The sequence below is a fragment of the Trichosurus vulpecula genome, chromosome 1, assembly GCF_011100635.1.
Source record: "Trichosurus vulpecula isolate mTriVul1 chromosome 1, mTriVul1.pri, whole genome shotgun sequence".
Lineage (NCBI taxonomy): Eukaryota > Metazoa > Chordata > Mammalia > Diprotodontia > Phalangeridae > Trichosurus > Trichosurus vulpecula.
The window spans coordinates 282,612,370-282,633,479 of NC_050573.1; the positions used below are offsets into that span (position 1 = coordinate 282,612,370).

The window sequence follows — 21,110 nt, forward strand, 5'->3', positions numbered from 1 at the left end:
TAGTGGCAAGGAGAATCTTATGTTCCATCAATAAGCTCTAATTTCTGCTACTTTTATTTCAAAGTTGTTGCCTACTCATTATTTATACCACTTTTTGCACACAATCTTACTGGTCACATACCATAGGCTATCTCTGCCCATGGCCATTTGGATTACCTACAATTTTGATTCTTATGAGATTGTGCATTCCATGATTTAAGCCATATAGTGTTATGATACCGGTGATAGTAGTGTTTGCTGTCCCAGAGCAGCCCTCTCATTAAGTTCAGCTGGGGTCTCATTACTAGGAGTAGCTAATTTTAAATGCTCATGCCTTTTTTGTTTCACAAGCAAAAAAAAAAAAGGCAAATGAGATGTTACATGATAGAAAGTACCTCCAGGCAAGGAGTACCACCAAGGAATTGCACTGAAATGAAGCTATCTTATTGACAGTCCCATTACCCCCCCCCCAAACTAATTTCATACAAAGAGTTGATATCCAATACATTATTACATAAATGGTTGTTCTGAACAATTATGGTTATGTCCTAACAAGGAGTCAGATAATATATTTAACATGTCTTGTTAGTGCAACCAATACAATCACATACAAAAGAGTAATTCCTCAAACAAAAGAAAATTTCAAGTCAGCTTGTACACAGATGTTTTATTTTGGATGTTAACATTAAATCAGCATTATATGCAAGATTCTCTTACAATGGAAAAGTATTTTTCCAGTACAACAAAAAAACTCAACTTGGGGGATGTAATTGTTGTACATTAATGTCAAAACCCAAAGGCAAGATGGAATATTTTATATGCATAGCCCATTTCCACACAAGTTTGGGTGCTACATGTATATCAAAGTTGTTTACAATATCTTGAAAAATTATAATGCACACACATATATACATACAGAACAGTAAAAAGGTGACTTAAAATGTCTGATATGTTAAATATTGACATTTTCTTGCAAAAGCAACAAAGCAGTTAGCTAACGGGCTCAACCAATACCAACCCTAATACCACTATGTACAGTAAACCTAAGTTTATAAAATCTGGAATACATTAACATTTGAGATTAATGTTCAAGCAAAAGAAATCTTATATTTTAAAAAAAGCAGATCTTTCTATATAGTAGATCTTGGTGATTTGAGACTGTGCACCCATATTAGCTATGAGCTTCAAAGAGAAAAATCAATCCATTGCCCATTATGTGCCATTAGCTCATTGTAAATGAAATGATATTTTATAATTTTGTATGTCAATTTCTTTTTCATAGTGTAACTTCTGCAAGAAGTCCATTAATTAGCAAGGAATTAACACCTCCCAATAGGCATTGCTAAGGAGGTCCAAACTGGTTGTTCTATTTGATATCAACAAGGCATAATTTTAATATTGCGTATTTTCTGCACATTTCACTACCGTATACAAAAACTGGGGAGGGCCAAAGTGACTCAGATTTAAATAGTTTGAGATCCTTTTAGGTCTACTGCACAGTAGCTACAAATTCAAATTTCTGATATTTCAATTCCTATCTAACATAAACACAGACGACAGACCCTGGAGCTGTTGCTTTTTTTCTTTTAAGCCACTGTATTATTTTCATATTTCAGGATGATAACCAAAGCTCAACTCTTGGGATTTGAGAGTATCAGTTCAGCAAGAATTTGCCTGGTAATGGTTGATCCCATGAAGTTAACTTAAGAACCTGCCATCATTTGATTTTATCTTTACACACAGTGCATATGGTGGTTGCTCTTTCCGTCTCTCATAGCAGCAAGCTGATTCTGCTATTCTCTATAGCAGCACACTTCAGGAGCGGAGAGGGAGAGAGTGTGTTAATTATAAATAACTAAAACTACAGTGTACATTTCTATTTACCTGTCAGTGTAAATTGACAGCACACCATTATACTCTGCAAGGAATTAACTACATAAAATCTCTACAACAAAAGCAAACCAAGACATTCCTTCAAAAAGAAATAAAATAAGTGCAAATACCTAAAATAGGCAACTGAAGCAACTGTTGTAACCTGTAGAGAAAACACCAAAGTTTTATAAAAGGACAAAAGTTTTTTCTGTATAAATAAGAGAATAATATTTGCTCTATTTTTGAAATGCTAAGTAAATATAATAAACTTCTAAGTGCAGATAAGACTTGGTTAGGGACCATGGTGCTATGTTGTGTGTTTTAACAAAATAAAATGCTCAATTTTAAAACACATGTACAAATTATGATGCTAATTTACATGACCCTCAGATAGAATTAAAAAAGAAAAAGTTAAATTATAATTTAGTAAAAATTTTGTAGTAACTACTTTATAACCAACATGATTTAAAGGGCATAGTGCAATATTTAGGTAGATGTGACATACAGCATAGAATTTGTATTCTTTGTAGCCTATAACTTATTGCTGTTTCATATTTCAAGGTCCAAACTTGTCCTTAATATGGCTGTTAAACAGGAAACAACATTGGCTTCTAGACACCCTGTATACATATAAATATCTACATTTAAGCTTTAAAATGAAAATAAATTATAAAAACTGACTCCTTTCCAATTTACAAAGTTTTCCTGCCCCTACATACTGTACAATACATTCAACAAAGTTCTCAGCTCTTCTGAGATTTATGAAGAAAATACTGACTCTGTACTAAAAATGAAAAAACCCTTTATTCAACCCATCTTATTTCTACTACCATTTTCAAATAAATATATTTAACACTGTAGTTAATTTCACTGTTTCTGAAGAATACAAAAAACTAGTAGTGCAACTTTCTACCCTTCTTTTACATTTCTTTCCACTGTGTTTCTTTATACATAGTAGAATAGAGTGCTACATAAGCAAATAAACACATAGGCCAAAGTACTTTCATCAAGCTGTGAAGTTCTCCCACACACACAGGCCATGTGGTTTCAGAAATCATTAAGTACTTACAACCTACTCTAGAACAAAACTGCAGCATCAAGAGAGCATCAAGATAGTAGGCAACATTTTATGGAAATGAAATGTGAAAAAACTGCTATTAAAATACTTATGCATGTTTTAATGCTGCTTTTCTTACTGTTCTTTAAAAATAATTTTTAAAATCCTTTAAAACACTGCAAGATTGCTCCAATAATCCCTTACTATAACAGTTTGGCTTTTAGCCTGCTTGATATTTATTAAAAAGATGTGAAAATTTTTAAGGCCATCTTAAAAATGTTTAAAAACAATTCATTGACAAATTCACTGCAACCTAATTTAGTGCAGAATACATAGTAAAGGAGTAGCACGCTTTCCTCAACTATCCTGACAATTACAGTATTAGTGCCCTAGAAGTGCTGCTTGCTGCTGTGTATGTGCTCAGGTATCTTCTTGCCTGTTCGGTCATTATAAGTTGATCTTCGGTCTTCCCATAAACCACTGCCTCCCACTCACAATTGGACTACAAAGGGAAACACACATGACGATAAAGTTAAAAAAGTACCACAATAAATGTATCTGTACCAATTCAGAATTTTAGGTTTAAAAGTGAATTCTCTCAGTGTCAGTCAAATTCATAGCTCCCTTGGGGAAAGGGAAGTTTCAGGGTACTAAAGACAGTTTCCTAATAGTTGATCTTCAGTGTGAAAAGGAAAATTCAGCAATCCCTTTTCAGGCTTTATTGTGTTGAAGTTTGTAAGAGCAGGATGAGCAAAGAATGTGATGTTGAGAAATTTGTTTAAAATATAATGGATTTCCTGCATAACTATTCATAAAAAATAGTATAAAGTTCACATTTTACTTTTTAGAACACAGGCTATCATTCTACTATGAATTTATACAACAGAGGTATCCCTGAAAAAATATGGACAGATATTTTTGTATTGAAAAATTTAAAATGCACTGAGAGCTTGCTATTTAAAATAACCATTATGTGGATCGTTTATCAAGCAAATAATCACCTCTATTAAAACTTATCTGTTTTATATATCCAGACTATCACATACTGAATAGCCAAACTTATGTTTCAAATGGTTATTTGCATATTACCACTACCAACAACAAAACCCTCCCAAATGCTTCCAAAAATAAGTGTAATTAATATTATGACCCAGAGTAACTACTGGACATGGTGACAGGGTATACCAGATTGCAAATGTCATCTCTAAGAAATGTTTAAGTATCCAGAAGGATGCTATTTCTACACCCTTTCAGGCATGAAGAGAAACTTCTCTTTCAGTGCCTTCCCACATTTTCCAGTGTGTGTCATACCTAACAGACAATGCTCTAGCCTAAATCTGCAGCTGTACTATGGTTGCATTGCAGCTGGGAAAGGGGTTTTGTTTTGCAACCTGCATGCCAGAAGCTCACAGGCAATCACTGCTCAAGCAGAACAATCATGTGTAGCAACGGGGTTGCTGGGACAACCCCCAACTACACATCCTTTCAGGGTTGCATTTGTTATAAAAGGATGGGTGCCAAAAACACAGGCATGAATTTAGTGTACCATCAGTCAAAGAAGCTTGAAAACCACCAGTGTAGAGTCTTTATTACATCTCAAATTGCTTAACCTACATAAACAGATTTGTAAATGACAGATTCTCTTTTTGAAATCCAGATTCCAACTGAATTGTAAAATAGCAGTCAATGCATCCTTTAGTGATGATTATATTGGTTGCAGTCTAGAAAGAAAAGAATTCATGACCAGTAGGACCAAGTTGATAACTGAATATTTTTTAAATCACTAAAAAAATTTTATAAATTCATACCTGAAGAGACTTTTCCAATTTGACACCTTTGGAAGTACTAGGATTTGGTTTCTTTTTAGTAAGTGTGTATGTTTTGTTGGCTGAATTTATATCTTGTTTTTCGGGTGTCAGGTTGCACCTGTTGTCATGTATTTCCAATAATGGTATCATTAATAAAGATGTTGTAAAGATATTTTCTGACTAAAAGGGGGAAAAAGGAGAAATGAAAATAAAATACCTACAACTAGTTAAAAATTTAAAGGGGAATAAAATATAAAATTTGAGTTTGAAGTGGCTTTACTCCTTTCCCAAGAAAGCTTTGTCTATGATATTAAAGATAAGTAATTGATAAGAATTAAACAAAAGTTTCAGAGATGGAGACAAAAACAGCATTGAAATTTATAGCTTTTGAGAATTGTCATTCTAGCAGCATTTTACTCTAACCATGAAAAGTGTCACCAAAAAACACACAAATAGCAGTAATGGCCATAAAAAAGAAAAAAGTTAATCATCTATATTATACATATGATTCTAAAGCAAGGCTGCCATAAATATTTTTTGTCCTACAGACTTGGCCTAAAAAACCAACAAAAACCCCCAGCACTTCACAATACAGTAAAAACTCCTTATTTTTGCTGCAGAGTTAATCATTCCAAATTACCTAATACTATGTTCATCAAATTTGCGGATGATACAAAAGAGGCATAGCTAATGTGTAAGATGACAAAATCAAAATTTTAAAACATTTTTCTAAGCTAGAACAACAAAGCAACAAGATGAATCAATGGACAAAGGTATAATCTTCCATTCAGGTTTTATTTTAAGTCAGAAAAATATGACTTAACAGCATTTCAAATGAAAAAGGCCTGGGCATTGTAAAAATCAACTCTGGCTTCTCAAAAAGTTAACATAATCCTAGGTTGCATAAGTATTAATACAATATTTAAATTAAGGATGAATATAATAGTCCCTGTGGTCAGACTACATAGGGAATATTATATTGTATCATATTTTAAGAGCGACATTGACCAACTCGAATAATGTAACCCTACAAATAAGGAAAGCCAAAACAATAGCAGATGACATTTATGTCATACTTTAACACTTGCAACCAATATGCAATCATTATCTCATTTGATACTCATAAAAACCCTGCGAAGTAAGTACTGTAGGCATTAATATCCCAATGTTACAAGTAAAGAAACTAAGACTCAGAGAGGTTAAGTGATCTGCCCATAATAACACAACTAGTGACAGAGGAAGGATTTGAGCTCAGGTCTCCCTTTATTCCAAGTCTAGTGTTTTTTCCTCTACATTATGCTGCCTCTTGATAAGAGGCCTGGAAACCATGAAACACAAGGAACAGTCGAAGAAACTAAGGCTGTTGAAGTAAAGAAGAGCAGACCAAGGGGTCTTTAGAATTTCTGAAGAGTTGTGGCATGGAAAAAATAGATTTGTTCTGTTTGTGTCAGATAGAGGACAGAACCAGGGCCAATGAGTAGAAGTTACTGGGAGTCATTTTCACATAAGGAAGAGCTTCCTGAGATAGAAAAAGAAAGAGAGAGAGACAGAGAGAGAGACAGAGACAGAGGGAAAGAGGGAGAGAGGGAGGGGGGGAGAGAGAGAGAGAGAAAGAGAGAAGAGCAATTCTGCAGCAGGATGGTTTGACTTGTACAGTAGGGCTCTCTACCAGTAGAAATGGTCAATGACAGTCTAGGTGACCTTGTGTATCTAAGAAGGGATTCGAGGTATTGGAATGCATTGTTTTGGTGTAATATTAGGGGAAAAACAATGAACAGATTCACTGATATCCATGCAATACAAAGGAATACAAGGAAAGCCTCATTAGCACACTGAATGGATCCCTATGGCAGATTTATGGGAGAACATGGACAAGAGTTACACATGATAGACAGGTATGGATGGCTTACAATTGGCATTATTGGGGAGAATAACTACATCAGTGAGATTACAGATCCATTGTAGAAGATCAACAAAGCTGCCTTACTTTTGGTTAACGGTAAAGTGCAAGAAGAGGGTGGGCCGGGACCTGGTGTTTGAGATGACAGTACAGAACATCTCCTATAGAGAACATGTAACAGTATTCCCAAACCCTCTCCCTCAGGGCTTCTAGAAGCATTTTGGTAGAGTAGTATCAAAGATGAAAAAAAGTGACAAAAGCATTTATCATTTCCTGATGAAATTACTTTAGTCTGATAATGAGTGGCTGCATAAAATACCTCATCTTTCTGCAATCTAAAAATAGAGTAGTATTATAGTCCTTGGAGGAATGGAGTAAAGATTTGAGAAAGGGGCAAAAACACAAAAAAACCCTCTCAGATTATTTTCTTTTCACGCCTTGACTATACAATAACAAGCTCTCCCAATTCATGTATACCTTCAGGCTTGTCTTTGTGAAACTAATTTCTTAAAATGCACTTTTATTCCAAAAGATATTGATAATAAAGGGGAAAAAAGAGGGAAGGGGTAAAAAAGAAATGCAAATATCCTAGGGCTATCTGTACCTACTCAGAAGTGGGGAAAGTGAATTAAAGTTGCCAAGCAGAGCCTGGCATTTCTCACCTCCTACAATATGTAGTAATGAAGATATACAAATAATTCCTTAGGTAACAATTAGTGACACATAAAGTTAAGAGATGGAAAGAGTTAACTTCTTTTGTTAGAAATGGTTCCTTTTTTGTCTTTAGACTCAAGAGCTGAAGCTAAATCTTTCCTAAAGTCTGAAAAATATTCTATAAATAAATGCTATCCTCCCCAAGTTTTGAAAAGTATCATTTGCACGATGGCAGATCACCCAAGACCAACTAATATCCTGGAGATAAGCAATTACAAGCTCTGGTGCCACTTAGTGCTTTTTATTCCAGTTAGTAATAAACTTCAAGTATCTCAAATGCACATGAAACTATAGGCACATTGATGATTCTTTCAAAAATTAGTTAAAAGAGTTCCATATTGAAGGGCACTCATCCATCATGAATTTCTAATGTTCGGGCTACCTAATAAACAGGAAATTAGAACCTGACATTCAACAAAAATTGACAAAATACCATGAAAACTAAAATTCTTGTAAGTTTCAATTTTGTATTTTAAAAAGCTATGCACCAACCTGCATATCTGAAATGCTGTCTTCTGTTAACAGCTGAGAACTTGGTTCTTCTTTTTCCCAATTATCTAATACTAATGACTTTCTGACTTTCTTCACAGAAGAAACATGCTGGAATGAACAATTTATAAGGGAAGAATTATTATAGAACAAAATGAATATTTGATTTAACTAGTACTATACTACAATATTCCAAATTTACCTCTTGTTTGCAGCTTTTATAGGTAGAATCATCTTCCTCTTTGAGGAATATGTCTGTTCCAGTTTCTTCTTTTAAGACCTCCCGAATATCTTCCTCCAAGAAGGCAAGTGGCTGTGACTGAATTTAAAGGATAAAAAAGTGTTCCTTCTGTTAAAGTCACCCCTCTTCTCATATACATCAAGCCCACCTTTTATACTTTCTCACTACCTGTATAATTTTCTTGCCAAGTCCTAGGAATTTTTTAGGTTGTAGAAAATGTGTGCTAAAGTACTGCACTTTATGGTAAAAAGTATAACAGTACATTATGAGCACTGAGTTAATAAAACCTACTTTGTGAGAACATTATCCCATTACTTCTTAATTTAATCACACTTTCCATATACATTTTTAAAGGAAACTATGGGGATATTTTAGAAATGCAAAATTGTGGGAAATGCAGTACAAATTGAGCTACGAAGTAAATTAGCAAAGAAGGAGAAAAATAGGAAAACTCAAAATTTTAATAGTGTCAATATCATAACTTTATTCATCAATCTGATTGTTAGGTTCAAGCAACCTCACTGAATCTGGGAAGTAAAAGTTACTGGAAAATTTTACCTTTACAAACAAATTCAAAATTTTTTCATACATAATATTTTTTAATAAAAGTTTTATTTACTTTAAGAAACCATTTCTTTCAGCTCTCTATCAGACAACAAGCTGACACAGTTCTCGATATTTAGTGAAGATCAAAGACCTTTATACTGGAGCTGTGATATAAGTGGTAGAGCAAACTCCAAGATAAAGAAAGCCTTCAGGTGAAACCAAATCTTCTCTGGAACTTCTCTGCAACTCAAGAGTTGCAAGTTGCCTCTAGCACTAAACTAAAAAACTAAACTAAGTCAAGTGACTTGCCCAAGATACTCAGCTAACATACATATTACATTATATTGCTTCTCTTTAGGGAAGATAATACTAACATCAGTTTGTACATACCAACTAGTAACTAGGAATAGAAAACTTCCTCAAAGTCTCTTAATAAAATGACAAATTTAAGTACTGTTCTATATGTAAGTAGTACTAATAGCACTCAATAGTAAATAGCACTCAACTGAGATCTCAAGTAATCAATATTTCCAGCAGATTAAGAGAATAAGATTTACAAATGAAATATAACTCTAAGGCATTTGTAAAAACTCTCTTTGGAAATTAAAATGGGATTTAAAGCTGCTCTTACTTGGAGGAGGGGGCATATAGGAGTCATATCAGCAAATTTATCTTTTTTTAAAGATAGAGTTGTAAGACCATAAGCATTACCTACCATCATTCCAAAGAAAATCTGGTTTAATTCAATTCTTCCCATGAAATTGGATAATAAAATTACTACTATATTCTAATCATAGGTATTTCTAATTTTCAATATAATTCTTAACCAAATTTCTATGAAGTTAATTGAATAATTTTAGGCAATAATCAGGAAGAAATCAATACTTCAAATCATGTTGAGCCCTCCCCCATTTAATTTGATTCAGGGATAATTAACTACCTAAGATCAATCATTATCAAGTTTTTGTCCATGGTCTAAAACCTTTAAAAATTATTTTTACAAGTGAATATTAACAAATATAATGACTTCAAGCACATCAAGAAAATTTTAAAAATCTGGACAAAAATGCTGTCAACTTGATGCTAAAGAAAGACTATTTTACATTCAGATAAGGTGATGAAATTACATAGTGTGGATGTCTATGAAAAGAAAGTTTCTCTTTAAAAAGATAAATTTTTCCAGTGGCTTTTGCAATTCCAATAAAGTTCCAATAAACTTTTCCAATTCCAGATTCAGTGAGGTCAGTCAAGCAAATTGAAAATTCATCATACTAACATCTCATATTTTATGGTTGGTAACTTTTTCTAGATTTTTCCTATTGAACCAGTATAATTCATTCTTATACTAAGAAAGAGCCCCTACCAATCACCAATACATAAAAATATACATTTATTCAATCTGGATTGAGAAAAAATATATACCTATCACAATTTTTAGAGGTCCATATTTTTTCTTCATCTGGATTAAGAAAAAATATATACCTACCACAATTTTTAGAGGGCCATATTTTTTCTCCTGAGCAGCAAGAGCATTCTTAAAAGGAGTTGGAGTTCTCGGTGTGGTACCCAGTATAGATCTTCTAATTGTAGGGGTTCTAAACCTATCAAACAGATATGAGTCAAAATCATGTTAAAATTCACATTTTATTTAGCTTTTCATTTTTTAACAAAAATTTTATTGACTACAAAAATTTGGAATATAATGGGGAGGGGCTATTAAAATTATAGAACTACAAAGCTGGAAGAACGAAAGAGGTCATCTAAGTCCAACTTCTACTTAAATAATAAATCTTGTCTGTATTCCTAAAAAGTAGTCAGCTTACCTCCAGTTGTTGCTATTTTTAAAAAGCAATTCGTCTAGAACAGGGCTGTCCAACCTTAGGTTTTTATTGAAACAACAGACAACATATTCTGATTTGCCATTTTGGTGAGAGCTCTGCGGTAGTTTGGCTTCATTTACTAAAGTATTTACGTACATTTCTATGCTTGTAGGTAGGCCGCATATATCGCACTGCAGAGCCACATGCGGCCTGTGGGTCTCATTTTGGACAGCCCTGATCTAGCATATGGGACAAAAGGGGATAGTTGCTTTTTCGAATTCCTAAGTATGATGACTTTACGGGATTATATAAATGCATAACAAATAAATTACAGAGCTATTTCAGTGAATAACTGAAATAACTATAAATAATTTATAGTAGAATATAAAAAAAATACCTTTGAAAGTCAACGCCACTTTCTCTGAACACTAGATAGACACTTAATGTTTGCTTACCCTGCATTTTCCTTTTGATCTTTGGGTGTAGTTTCCTTGTGAAGAGGAGTTGTGATAAGTACTTTTTGGCCACAGATTGGGGTTGATGTAAATGCAGGATTTTCAATATTAAGTTGTTCATTTCCAGGGCACGTATTGAAAAACTTAAAAAAAAAGAAAAGGTGGGGACACAATTTAAAGACAATTTTCTCTTTTAAAATCCCCATACTACTGTTAAAGGGTGGTAACACTAATCAAGATTAGTTACATGTTAGTGTGGCATCTGAAGACAGATAATTCACATAATGTAAAAAGGTCTAGATACAGGCCTTCACAACACTGGGTAGATTTTAGCTTAGTACAATGCCTGGCACATAGCTAAGTGCAAAATAAATGTTTGTTCCTTTGCCTTTATGGAACATTTAAAGTAGGGTATGGGTGAGTATTGAGAATGTGTAGATGTGTTACAATCTGTAACACTGATGGGAGTGGTCATATTAATGAGGTCACAGATCCAATGAAGTATTTATATATGTATATATATGTCAAATATGTCTAATTTTAAAATTACTTTCTTCTTCCTCTTAGTAACACCTCTGCATTTGCTATCTAAAGTTTCTTCTAAAACAAAGTATAACACTGAACACTCTTTAGAAAGATGTCACAAAATTAATGCACTTTACTCATAGTTGTTTCAGGCTCTACTTTTATTTTTTTTTTAAATTTAACACATGGCTCTATAGTTTCTCAATCCAAAGCAGACTAGAAACTTAGCCCTCATTGTACAAGAACTTTAAATACACATTTTAAAATCCATGTCCATGGATTACTATATCAATTTTTAAAGTAATCAACTACTACTAAGAACTTTTAAAATATTATTTAAATAAACAACACACAAAAAGGCTGTACCTGTGAAGGAGAAAATGGTAGTGTTTTCACTGGTGTATGTTTTAGTGCAACGTTGACAGTGTCATTAAATGAGCCATCATTGAGTTCACTAATTGGTGACTGTCCAACTCGACTTCTTCTCTTCTTTCTTAAGATGGTAGGTGGAGTGCTAAACTTAGCCACATTTGGGGATACTGAAGGAACAGTATCACTCTCTCCACTACTGAAATTGTTTTTTTTCCCTTCCAGTACAAGACTGACATTAAACTGACATTCCATGGCTCCTCCACTGTGCTGAATTCGCATCAGTTTAACTGGGGTGGGTTTAACAGGAGAAGCAGCAGCATCAGAAAGGTCAAAACTGGTAACATCACTCCAAGCTACAGGATCCTGCAACACAGTAAGTTATTATTAAAGTTAATTTGATAGGCCATTTAGATATAATCTTGAACACTAGTTGACTTTATTCCAAGAGGGTCAATAAAACCACTTATTTTTATCATTAGCAACTGGCCTTAGTTGGATATTTTTAACAATACCACTTAAGAATAATATCACTTATGTTCCCAGTTCTACCCCCTTTTCAATCTGGAATATCTTAAATAATATCTCACTTCAAGCTTGGAACTCACTACGAAAGTGTATCAAAGTATATCAAAATGAATAGTTTTAAAAATATCTTATCTGAAGGTGAGCTCCTGGGCCCTGGATGCACTCATTCTCAGCTTCCTGCTCAGCAGATCTAGCAAAAGTTAGTGGGGCAAGCCACTGCCTGATAAGATGCACCTCACAATGCTGCTTTAGGAGTGTGTTGTTCAGTCACATCTGACTCTTCGTGACCCCATGGACCACTGCATGCCAGGCCCTTCTATCCTCCATCATCTCCTGAAGTCTGTCCAAGTTCATGTTCATTGTTTCCATTACACTATCTCATACTCTGCCGTCCCCTTTTCCTTTTGTCTTCAATCTTTCCCAACATCAGAGTCTTTTCCAATGAGTCCTGGCTTCTCATTATGTGGAGAAAATATTTCAGCTTCAGTATTGGATCTTCTAGTGAATACAGCCTAAATTAATTTCTTTAAATATTAATTTGATCTTCTTGCTGATCAAGGGACTCTGAAAAGTATTCTCCAGCAATACAATTCAAAATAATCAATTCTGTGGTGCTTAGTTTCCCTTATAGTTCAATCCTCACAGCCATATGTTGATAGTAGAAAAACCACAGCTTTGACTATAAGGATGTGCGTCAGCAAGGTGATAGCCCTACTTTTTAGGATGCTGTCAGATTTGCTAGCTTTCCTTCCAAGGAGTATCCTTTAATTTCATGGCTGCAGTCACCATTTGCAGTAATCTTGGATCCAAAGAATCTAAAATCTGACACTGTTTCCATTTCTTCTCCCTCTGTTTGCCAGGAGTGATGAGACCAGTTGCCAAGATCTTAGGATTTTATGTTACACTTCCAGCCTGCTTTATGTACATTCTTCTCATTTATCCTCATCAAGAGGCTTCTTAATTCTTCTTCACTTTCTGCCGTCAGAGTGGTATCATCTGCATATTTCAGATTGTTTATTTCTCCAAGCAACCTTAATTTCAACTTTTGATTCACCCAGCCTAGCATTTTGCAAGATGTATTCTGCATAGAAGTTAAATAAATAAGGTGACAATACACAGCCTTCTCCTACTCCTTTTCCAATCTTAAACCAATCAGTTATTCCATGTTCAGTTCTAACTATTGCTTCTTGGTCTGCACATAGTGATATATGATATCTGAGATGTCCTAAATGCAAAAACTAAAGAGAGTTTTTGCAAGAAGAAAACCATCCTCTTTATTGATGAGATTCATCATTTCAATAAATCTCAGAACGCTTTTCATTTTTCATGTGAGACAGTGATCGATTAGAGCCACTGCGAAAAACCCTTCCTTCCAGGCAATGCTGCCCTTCTCAGTTGGTGCTGGGCAACTGTCTTGGAGAAATGCTCAGCAGAAGCAATGGAAATAATTTCATGTGGCTAGTCAGCTCTTTAGGGCTCTGAATGCTGCACCAGGGCGTGTCCACAGATTCTGTGAGCCACGGCAACTGCAGAAGCTTTAGCAGCAACAGTTCTGACACCCTCCTCCCAACCCCCAGTACACTGTGTAGATAGAGGACAAAGTTGTCAACACTCTAGCTTATCCACGTGATGGGGAGTAAACCAAACGGGCTACATCTGGCAGTCCAAGCCAAGCTAGGCTCAAGAAAACTATTTTGTAAAAGTGTACAAAATTATTCTAGTGAAGGAGTTTTAATAACAAAAAATGATGTGAAGTAATGATCCCACATTTTGTATGACCAAGTAGTAGAACAGTATTATAACTATATCTCCGTACTTCATAAATCCATGCGTGGTTCACACAAGAACACTTCATTCTACTGGCTTGCCTGCACGCCCACAGGTGGCAAGGACCCACTGTACGTAGCCAGGGGGCTAGTGAGATTTGCTAGTGAAGACACAGGCCTAGCAGATCCTTCTGTATTGACCCAAGCAGTGGGCTACTTATCAGGTCTTTCATTTTATAGAGATACCAGAATTTGAGGTTGTTCTAGCCCAAGGTGTAGTTTATTTTGCCAGAGGCACAAAATTGAAGCATACAATGCTTACAATAATGTCAAAGTCTACTTGAGAAACCTGTACCAACGTACCTGAGGAATGCACCAACCAGGCTCATTAAGGACCTGGGCTATGTCAAAGGCTACAAATATAATACTTCCCACAAGGATCCCAAAAAACAAAAAAATCTGCCTGAAGAATTAAAAGGAACAGATTTCTTTAAGCAAAAATGATGCTGAACTTTAAGATGTAGTACAAGGAAAAAGTATGGTCCTTTCCTATAGAGGGTAACGTAGGAAGAGTTGTTGGGTGGTTTTTTTTTTTTATTTTGTTGCTTATTTGGGAAGGTAATGGAAAATTAAATTATCTGCAGTTTGTGTCAGAATTTTAATTCTTCCAAATGGAAAGCAAAATTAGTTGTGAGACCAAATGCCTAAATTTGAAATGCTATTCTTTTGTACTCTACAAAGCAGTGCTTAGGACAAATAACTGGCAGGATCATGCAATAAATGAGTATGTCAGTAATGAGTAAACTATTTCGTCACAGTATTTAAGCTGCCAATTCATTTTGCAATTCAGTAATCCAGTTGTTTTTCTTTTTAAAAAATGTATATTCTAAGTAATTTTAATTGTTCAAATATGACTATAATTTGATGCCACGTGGTGTTTTGGTTAATTTTTAATATGGAAAGGTATTACAAAGCAATAAAGCTATTTCAAAACATATATATATATATATACACACACACACACATATATATACACACACGTATATGTATGTATACACACTATATATGTATTAAGATATATATGCATATATATGTTATATAAGTGTATATATACACATATAAAATCTAAGAATTAATTCAATATCACACAATATTTTTCACCTTCTTGCTCACTGGAGAAAAATTATAACAAATTCACAAACCTTTTTTAGCCTTAGAGTGATTAAAAACAATGTATTCCTAAGAGTATCTTATAAAATTCAAAATAAAGCACTATTAGACTAAATGAGTATGTGCAACATTCAAAACTGATTTTCCTATCAAACAAAAAAAACCTCCTGTCTAAAATAAACCTTCATTCTCATTTTTTTAAGTGGGCAATACAAAATGCAAAATTTTCTTAAATTACCCACATCTTTCAAATATAAGTAAAAAATTTTTTTCTAGGGCTGTTCTGGAACATATAAAACATATCCTCATCAGAATAAGCTCAAGAAAATTTTGACAGCAAGAGCAAAACAAAAATGTAACAGGGAAGATCTTCTAGCTCAGGGGTCTCATAAATATAGATTCACTGACTTATTGGCGTACTATGGCTTTTGCAGAATGGATATCCAGCCTTGCTCAAATATGAGAAAGATAAGATTATTATGTGGTATAGTAGAAAGGACAATGGAACTCAAATCTTGATTCTACCACTTACTAATTTTACCTTACACAAGCTTAACTCCTTAACCATAAAAAAGATAATTCCTGTTTTCTTCCTAGCTCAGATGATTATCAAGAACAAAGTACTTCGTAAATCTTAAAAGTGTTGTATAAATGTAAGCAATTGTTATCATAACCAGTGATTATAATCATTCCTACTTATCATATACCCACTGAAGAAATTTCACTTAATATGGCCAACATATCAAAGAGAGCATTTTGATCAAAGATCCACTCATAGGTACCTGCTTAAGAAGCGACCTGGTAATCAACAAACACTGAATAAACTTAAAGAAGTTCATAGTAGCTATAAAAATCAGTCCTTAATCAGTATCTAACTGAAGCTAATACTTCATATTTCAAATATGAGCCCAGGAATAGACTTTTTGTTCAATGCACAAGGACCAACCCAATTAGGTTCAAAGAGGGGCATGGCCACTGGCTACAGTGAAGATTTTTTTTTTTGGCTCCAGGAATTCATGAAAACTCTACTTAAACATGGAGGAGTTATGATCCGAGTTGGGAGAGGAGACACCCACACAAATGGAAACCACAGCTCCTTGAAGTAAGCTCTGCTATGGTAAAATACCAGGAAAAGATCAACCAAATAACCACTTTTTCACAGACTCAAGAGTGTGGAGATAGAGTCCAACCCTTTTATTTTCCAGTTGAGGGAATAGAGACCCAGACAGGCCCAAGATCCTTTCACTTCCCAGGGACAAACATGGGCTGAGGCTATAAGACTCCAGCACTATGATTCTGGGCAAGCAGGTCACTGAATGTCTCTGGGGCTGACCTGACTCACCAGACTGGCTCTCAAACGGCCTTTCTACTTCTGTTTCTCTGAAGCTTCCTGACTTCTAGAAAGGAGCCATGGCTGCTTTCAATTGGGGGGGGGGGGGGGGACGGGGGACGGGGTGTGTGTGTGTGTGTGTGTGTGTGTGTAACATTTCAGACTCTCATTATCTATTACAATTGGTTTGAATTTCAGAATTCTATTCTTAGATTTGATACATACTTTGAAATTGCAACCACACAGAATATGACAACAATCCCTTAATGACCAACAATCAAACAAAGGAGTTAAGAAAAAAAAACAGAAACAAGAATTTAACATTTATTATAAATGCAGAACTTTGAAAAGTAAACCAAAAAAAATCAACCTGATTATGTTTTAACGAACTGAATTATAAAATATAAAACTTACAGATTCAATCAGTTCTAATGTCTCTGCAAATTCTGGAATTGTCTGTAGAGATGACAACACTGCATTTGCTTCCACAGCGAGGAATTTCGTGGGTGAACCCTGCTGGGCAGATGCATTCTGGTTTTCATCCATACTGTAAAATTCACTAGTTTGCTCCTCAAGGCTATTTAGAGTATTAGACATGCTATCATCCATGAGGAAACTACCGGACCAGCTAGAAAAACTTCCTGCCTGCTAAAAATACAGAATAAATAAATGTTATATTATCTGTGATTTTAAATGTAGATGTATCTAAAATACATATGGATTTAAAGCAAAAAGTTCTTAAAACAGATTTCATGTGGGCATATCATTTAAATTAAAAATAACATTAATCTCCAAAATCAGCACAAAAACGATTTTAATTAATTGTATCAATTCTCTAAATTCTAAATATTATTGTTAATGAAATATTTTTTATATCTGTAAAAACCATTCTGCATTTTAAAATATGCTTTCTATTAAATATACTATTATCAAGGTAGACCTTTATAGCATACAAAATGTAGAATTCCCTATTTTTCCCAATTACTATACAATCTAGAAAGTTACTTAGAAGGCAAAATTGATGAAAAATAATTTCAATGGCTTGCTTTACTTTTCATACAAGGGTATCTATGTTTCAAAAACTTTAATGGACTCTCAATAAGATTTGCCAAAGGAAGCTGCAGAACTTCAGAAAGATTCAATGACAGTTCTCTTACACATAAAAGATAATTCAATCACCAATTAATTCAAGGACTGTCTTAAAGTGTACTGCCTTATACAATCGCATGTGGAAAATTAGGTTTCAAAATATATTTTTAATAATTTTCACCTAAAATGTTAATGAATAAGGTAGGAAAAAATGTTACCAATGTTTTTCACAGACATTACAAAAATATTCAAATACTCAAATTCATAGCACCTTGCTTATATACTTGTCCTTACACCAAGTTTAACACAACCAAGTAGCTTCAAGGTAATCAGTAACTGATATCTGGATAAATTCAGCATTCACTTCTCATCTATGTAGTTTCCCCTTAAACACTTCCACTGGTTAAATTCTTTGTAATTGCCCATTCCATGCCAAACACAGACAGCCACCATGTCTTAGGACTTCTACCAACCTAAGTAGAATTATGTTCTCCCAACTGTCTCTTTCCCTTTTAGCTAGCTATTTCACTTTGGTAGAGATAAGACAGGTAAATAAATGCTTGGACAGTTAAAAAACCGTTCCTAGAAGCCAAACAAGTTGAATTCTTAGTAGTTAAAATTCGTAATACTAATAACATCAACAAAAGGGTTAAATAAGCAGAAAAAGTAATGTCAACATAACAGAAAGTAACTGAATTATATTTATGCTAAAAATACGCAGGACAATTATGTAAACTGGAAAAGTATAGCCTGATATGTCTATTAATTCTACATGTAACATAACAAAATCCAATTTCTGTGGAACAGGTCAGATTCAAGACATTTCACAACTGAATTTCTTTTTAGTATTCTTTTTTATTGATTTATTTTAAACTTAAATACTAAAACTTTAAATACACAGTAAGAACTGAAAAAGAAACATATTATATACTTAAATAAAAAATAAGAAAAGAAAAAAAAAGCATTGCCATGTGCATAGAATTTAAGAAGACTGAAAACATACAGCAATAAATTTCCATTTCAAGAAAGCCTATATAACACTACACATTGTGTTCAGAGCTATCCATCTTTTCTTTGCTTCCATGTAAGTTTCCTTTTGTTCTCTGCTGTGCACTTTTTACTTTGTTCTTTTTCACCCTTCCTCTTCTCCCCCGACCCCCATCCTCCAAGAAGGCTACAATTAAGCACAGATATATTTATATATGTGTGTGCATGTGTATACGTATACATAACATGTATACATATATACACAAACACATAGGTACATACACAAACACTAAGATATCTATAATCATACTCATATATAGACCTATACATTCATATACATCTATGTAAGACCATACTATACTTGTTTGTCCTGTTTCTCTGAGGGGGGATGACATCTTCCTTCATAAGTCCAAGATTTTCCGTAATTTTCTAAGTCCACCAACTCATCATTTCCTATACCACAACAATATTTCAACCCTATACTGCCTAGATATTTTAAAAAGTCTGAAACAATATTGATTAATATAGCTGATGTATAGTGTAGTTTCCCTATTCTTCTTTTGATTAAATATATTACTACCCCTGCTTTTTTTTCCTAATAAATTCTACTCCTGATCTTTATTTCACACAACTGAATTTTAAATAAAAAATGGATATAGACAATTTGCCCTGAGATTAGAGGGGAAAAACTATTCTATATGAATGCTGAAAGATAATAATTATTTTACAAATTAATGCTATAAAGAAATATCTTTGAAGTGATTTTTCTCAGGGAAATCTCTATCCAAATGTTCTTAAACCAAGTAAATAACAATAGTGAATTTTAGATATCAAGTACTAAAAAGATAAATCTTGTAATATTCATTCTTGATACAAAATGTTTTTTTGTCTGATTACACCGACCTCATTAAAACTACATTTTAAAGTGCAAATTATTATTATTATCATTTTTTTGGCAGGGCAATTGGTGTTAAGTGACTTGCCCAAGGTCACACAGCAAGTAAGCGTGTCAAATGTCTGAGGCTGAATTTGAACTCAGGTCCTCCTGACTCCAAGGCTGGTGCTCTACTCACTGTGCCACCTAGCTGCTGCAAATTATTATTAAAAACATCAGGATCATTTGAATAAAACTAATGTCAAGTCAAATATGCAGCTTTTCCCCTCAATGAGTCAAAAATTTGTGGATGATTTAAAGATAATCACATTTAAAGTCATTTCGTTCACCCATGGAGGAAGCTTCATGTAGTGGAGAGAAAAGTCCACTTCAGAGGCAGGAGGATCCAGGTTCAAGTTCTGCTCTGCCTCACACCAGCTCTGTGACCCTGGGAAGTCATTTAATCTATCAACATTCCCAGGCAATTCTCTAAGACTACAAATTGCAGAGTTTGCACTGTATTTGCATCAGTAAAGGATGTTTCTTTCGTGGCTGTTCCCCACCAATAAGATCACAGGTCTGCTGCCATCTCATCCATTTACTCACCTATAATTTGCTATTTCAAATAAAGTACGCTTTCCCTACGGTCACACATTCTAAACCAATAAACATTTAGTAAGGGCCTACTATGTGTAAGGCACATATCAATAATAAAATATCATCTTTTTCTATGAAAATTGACCGTTTTCATTACAAAAATATTAAGTGCTACTGTGTATAGGAGTTCAGCTATCACCAGTTGGCTCACAATGCCATATTAATAACTGCGTTATTTCAACATCTACCACTGTCCATAATTTTATTCCCTACAACCACTTCTTTACTGTGCTTAGTGGTTCAAAATGGATTACTGTTAATCACAATCCCAAATCAAGAATTAAGATAACCATTTCAAAATATTTTAGTGAACTCAAATCTTTTTATATTCTAATATAGTCACCAAAGAATAAATTTATATTCCCAGGACTATAATTTTACCCATTGATCATATCAGTTTTATAACATCTAGCTATGATTTCAACAATCCAGAGTTTGGAAGTTATTAACTAACCTCTGTAAAGATTTGGCTTTTCTCTTATTTGTACTAAATATCCATACAAAATTCTTTTTAAAAAAATTTTTCAGAAAGTCTCAAATTATTAATGCCTTTGCACTGTTAATATAATGTTACATTTTCTCAGCTGACTTCCATCTTTCAATTCAATTATATATAATATCTACTATGTGGCAAGGTACCAGGATCTGAAGCCAAAAAAACCAACAAAACAAAAAGAAACAGTACCTCCCCTCAAGGACATTACTTGGGAGCGTGGAGGGTAAAGAAAGGCAAAGAAAAAGAGCGATACAACTTATATACAGTTAGAAATATGAACAAAGTTATACAAAGTAATTTCAAGAATAAGATAATGTTCTAATACAGAGGTTCTTGACCTTTTTTGTGTCAAAAGACTCCTACTTAGAATGTCTGCTGCCTATACTCCTAACTGAAGGAAATGCTAAATTTCAGCTAAGTTAGAGATTAGTGAAAATA

At 34.0% G+C, this 21,110-nt stretch overlaps 1 protein-coding gene across 4 annotated transcripts in view; it reads right to left on the reverse strand.

Moving 5' to 3' along the window:
• Positions 1-628: 628 nt before the first annotated feature.
• The window catches only part of MYBL1 (MYB proto-oncogene like 1), a 55,765-nt gene continuing 35,283 nt past the window's right edge, over positions 629-21,110 (reverse strand). Inside the window, exons 9-16 of one of the 4 annotated variants that reach the window (XM_036742229.1) lie at positions 16,984-17,217; positions 11,773-12,141; positions 10,882-11,024; positions 10,093-10,207; positions 8,022-8,138; positions 7,823-7,930; positions 4,717-4,896; positions 629-3,410 (exon numbers count right to left, since the gene is read on the reverse strand). In XM_036742229.1, coding sequence (XP_036598124.1) covers positions 3,282-3,410; positions 4,717-4,896; positions 7,823-7,930; positions 8,022-8,138; positions 10,093-10,207; positions 10,882-11,024; positions 11,773-12,141; positions 16,984-17,217 — 1,395 coding nt within the window. In that variant the 3' untranslated portion in view covers positions 629-3,281. Of the gene's footprint in view, positions 3,411-4,471; positions 4,630-4,716; positions 4,897-7,822; positions 7,931-8,021; positions 8,139-10,092; positions 10,208-10,881; positions 11,025-11,772; positions 12,142-16,983; positions 17,218-21,110 lie in introns of those variants that run through there. The other 3 variants (XM_036742231.1, XM_036742232.1, XM_036742233.1) reach the window with 3 other exon arrangements.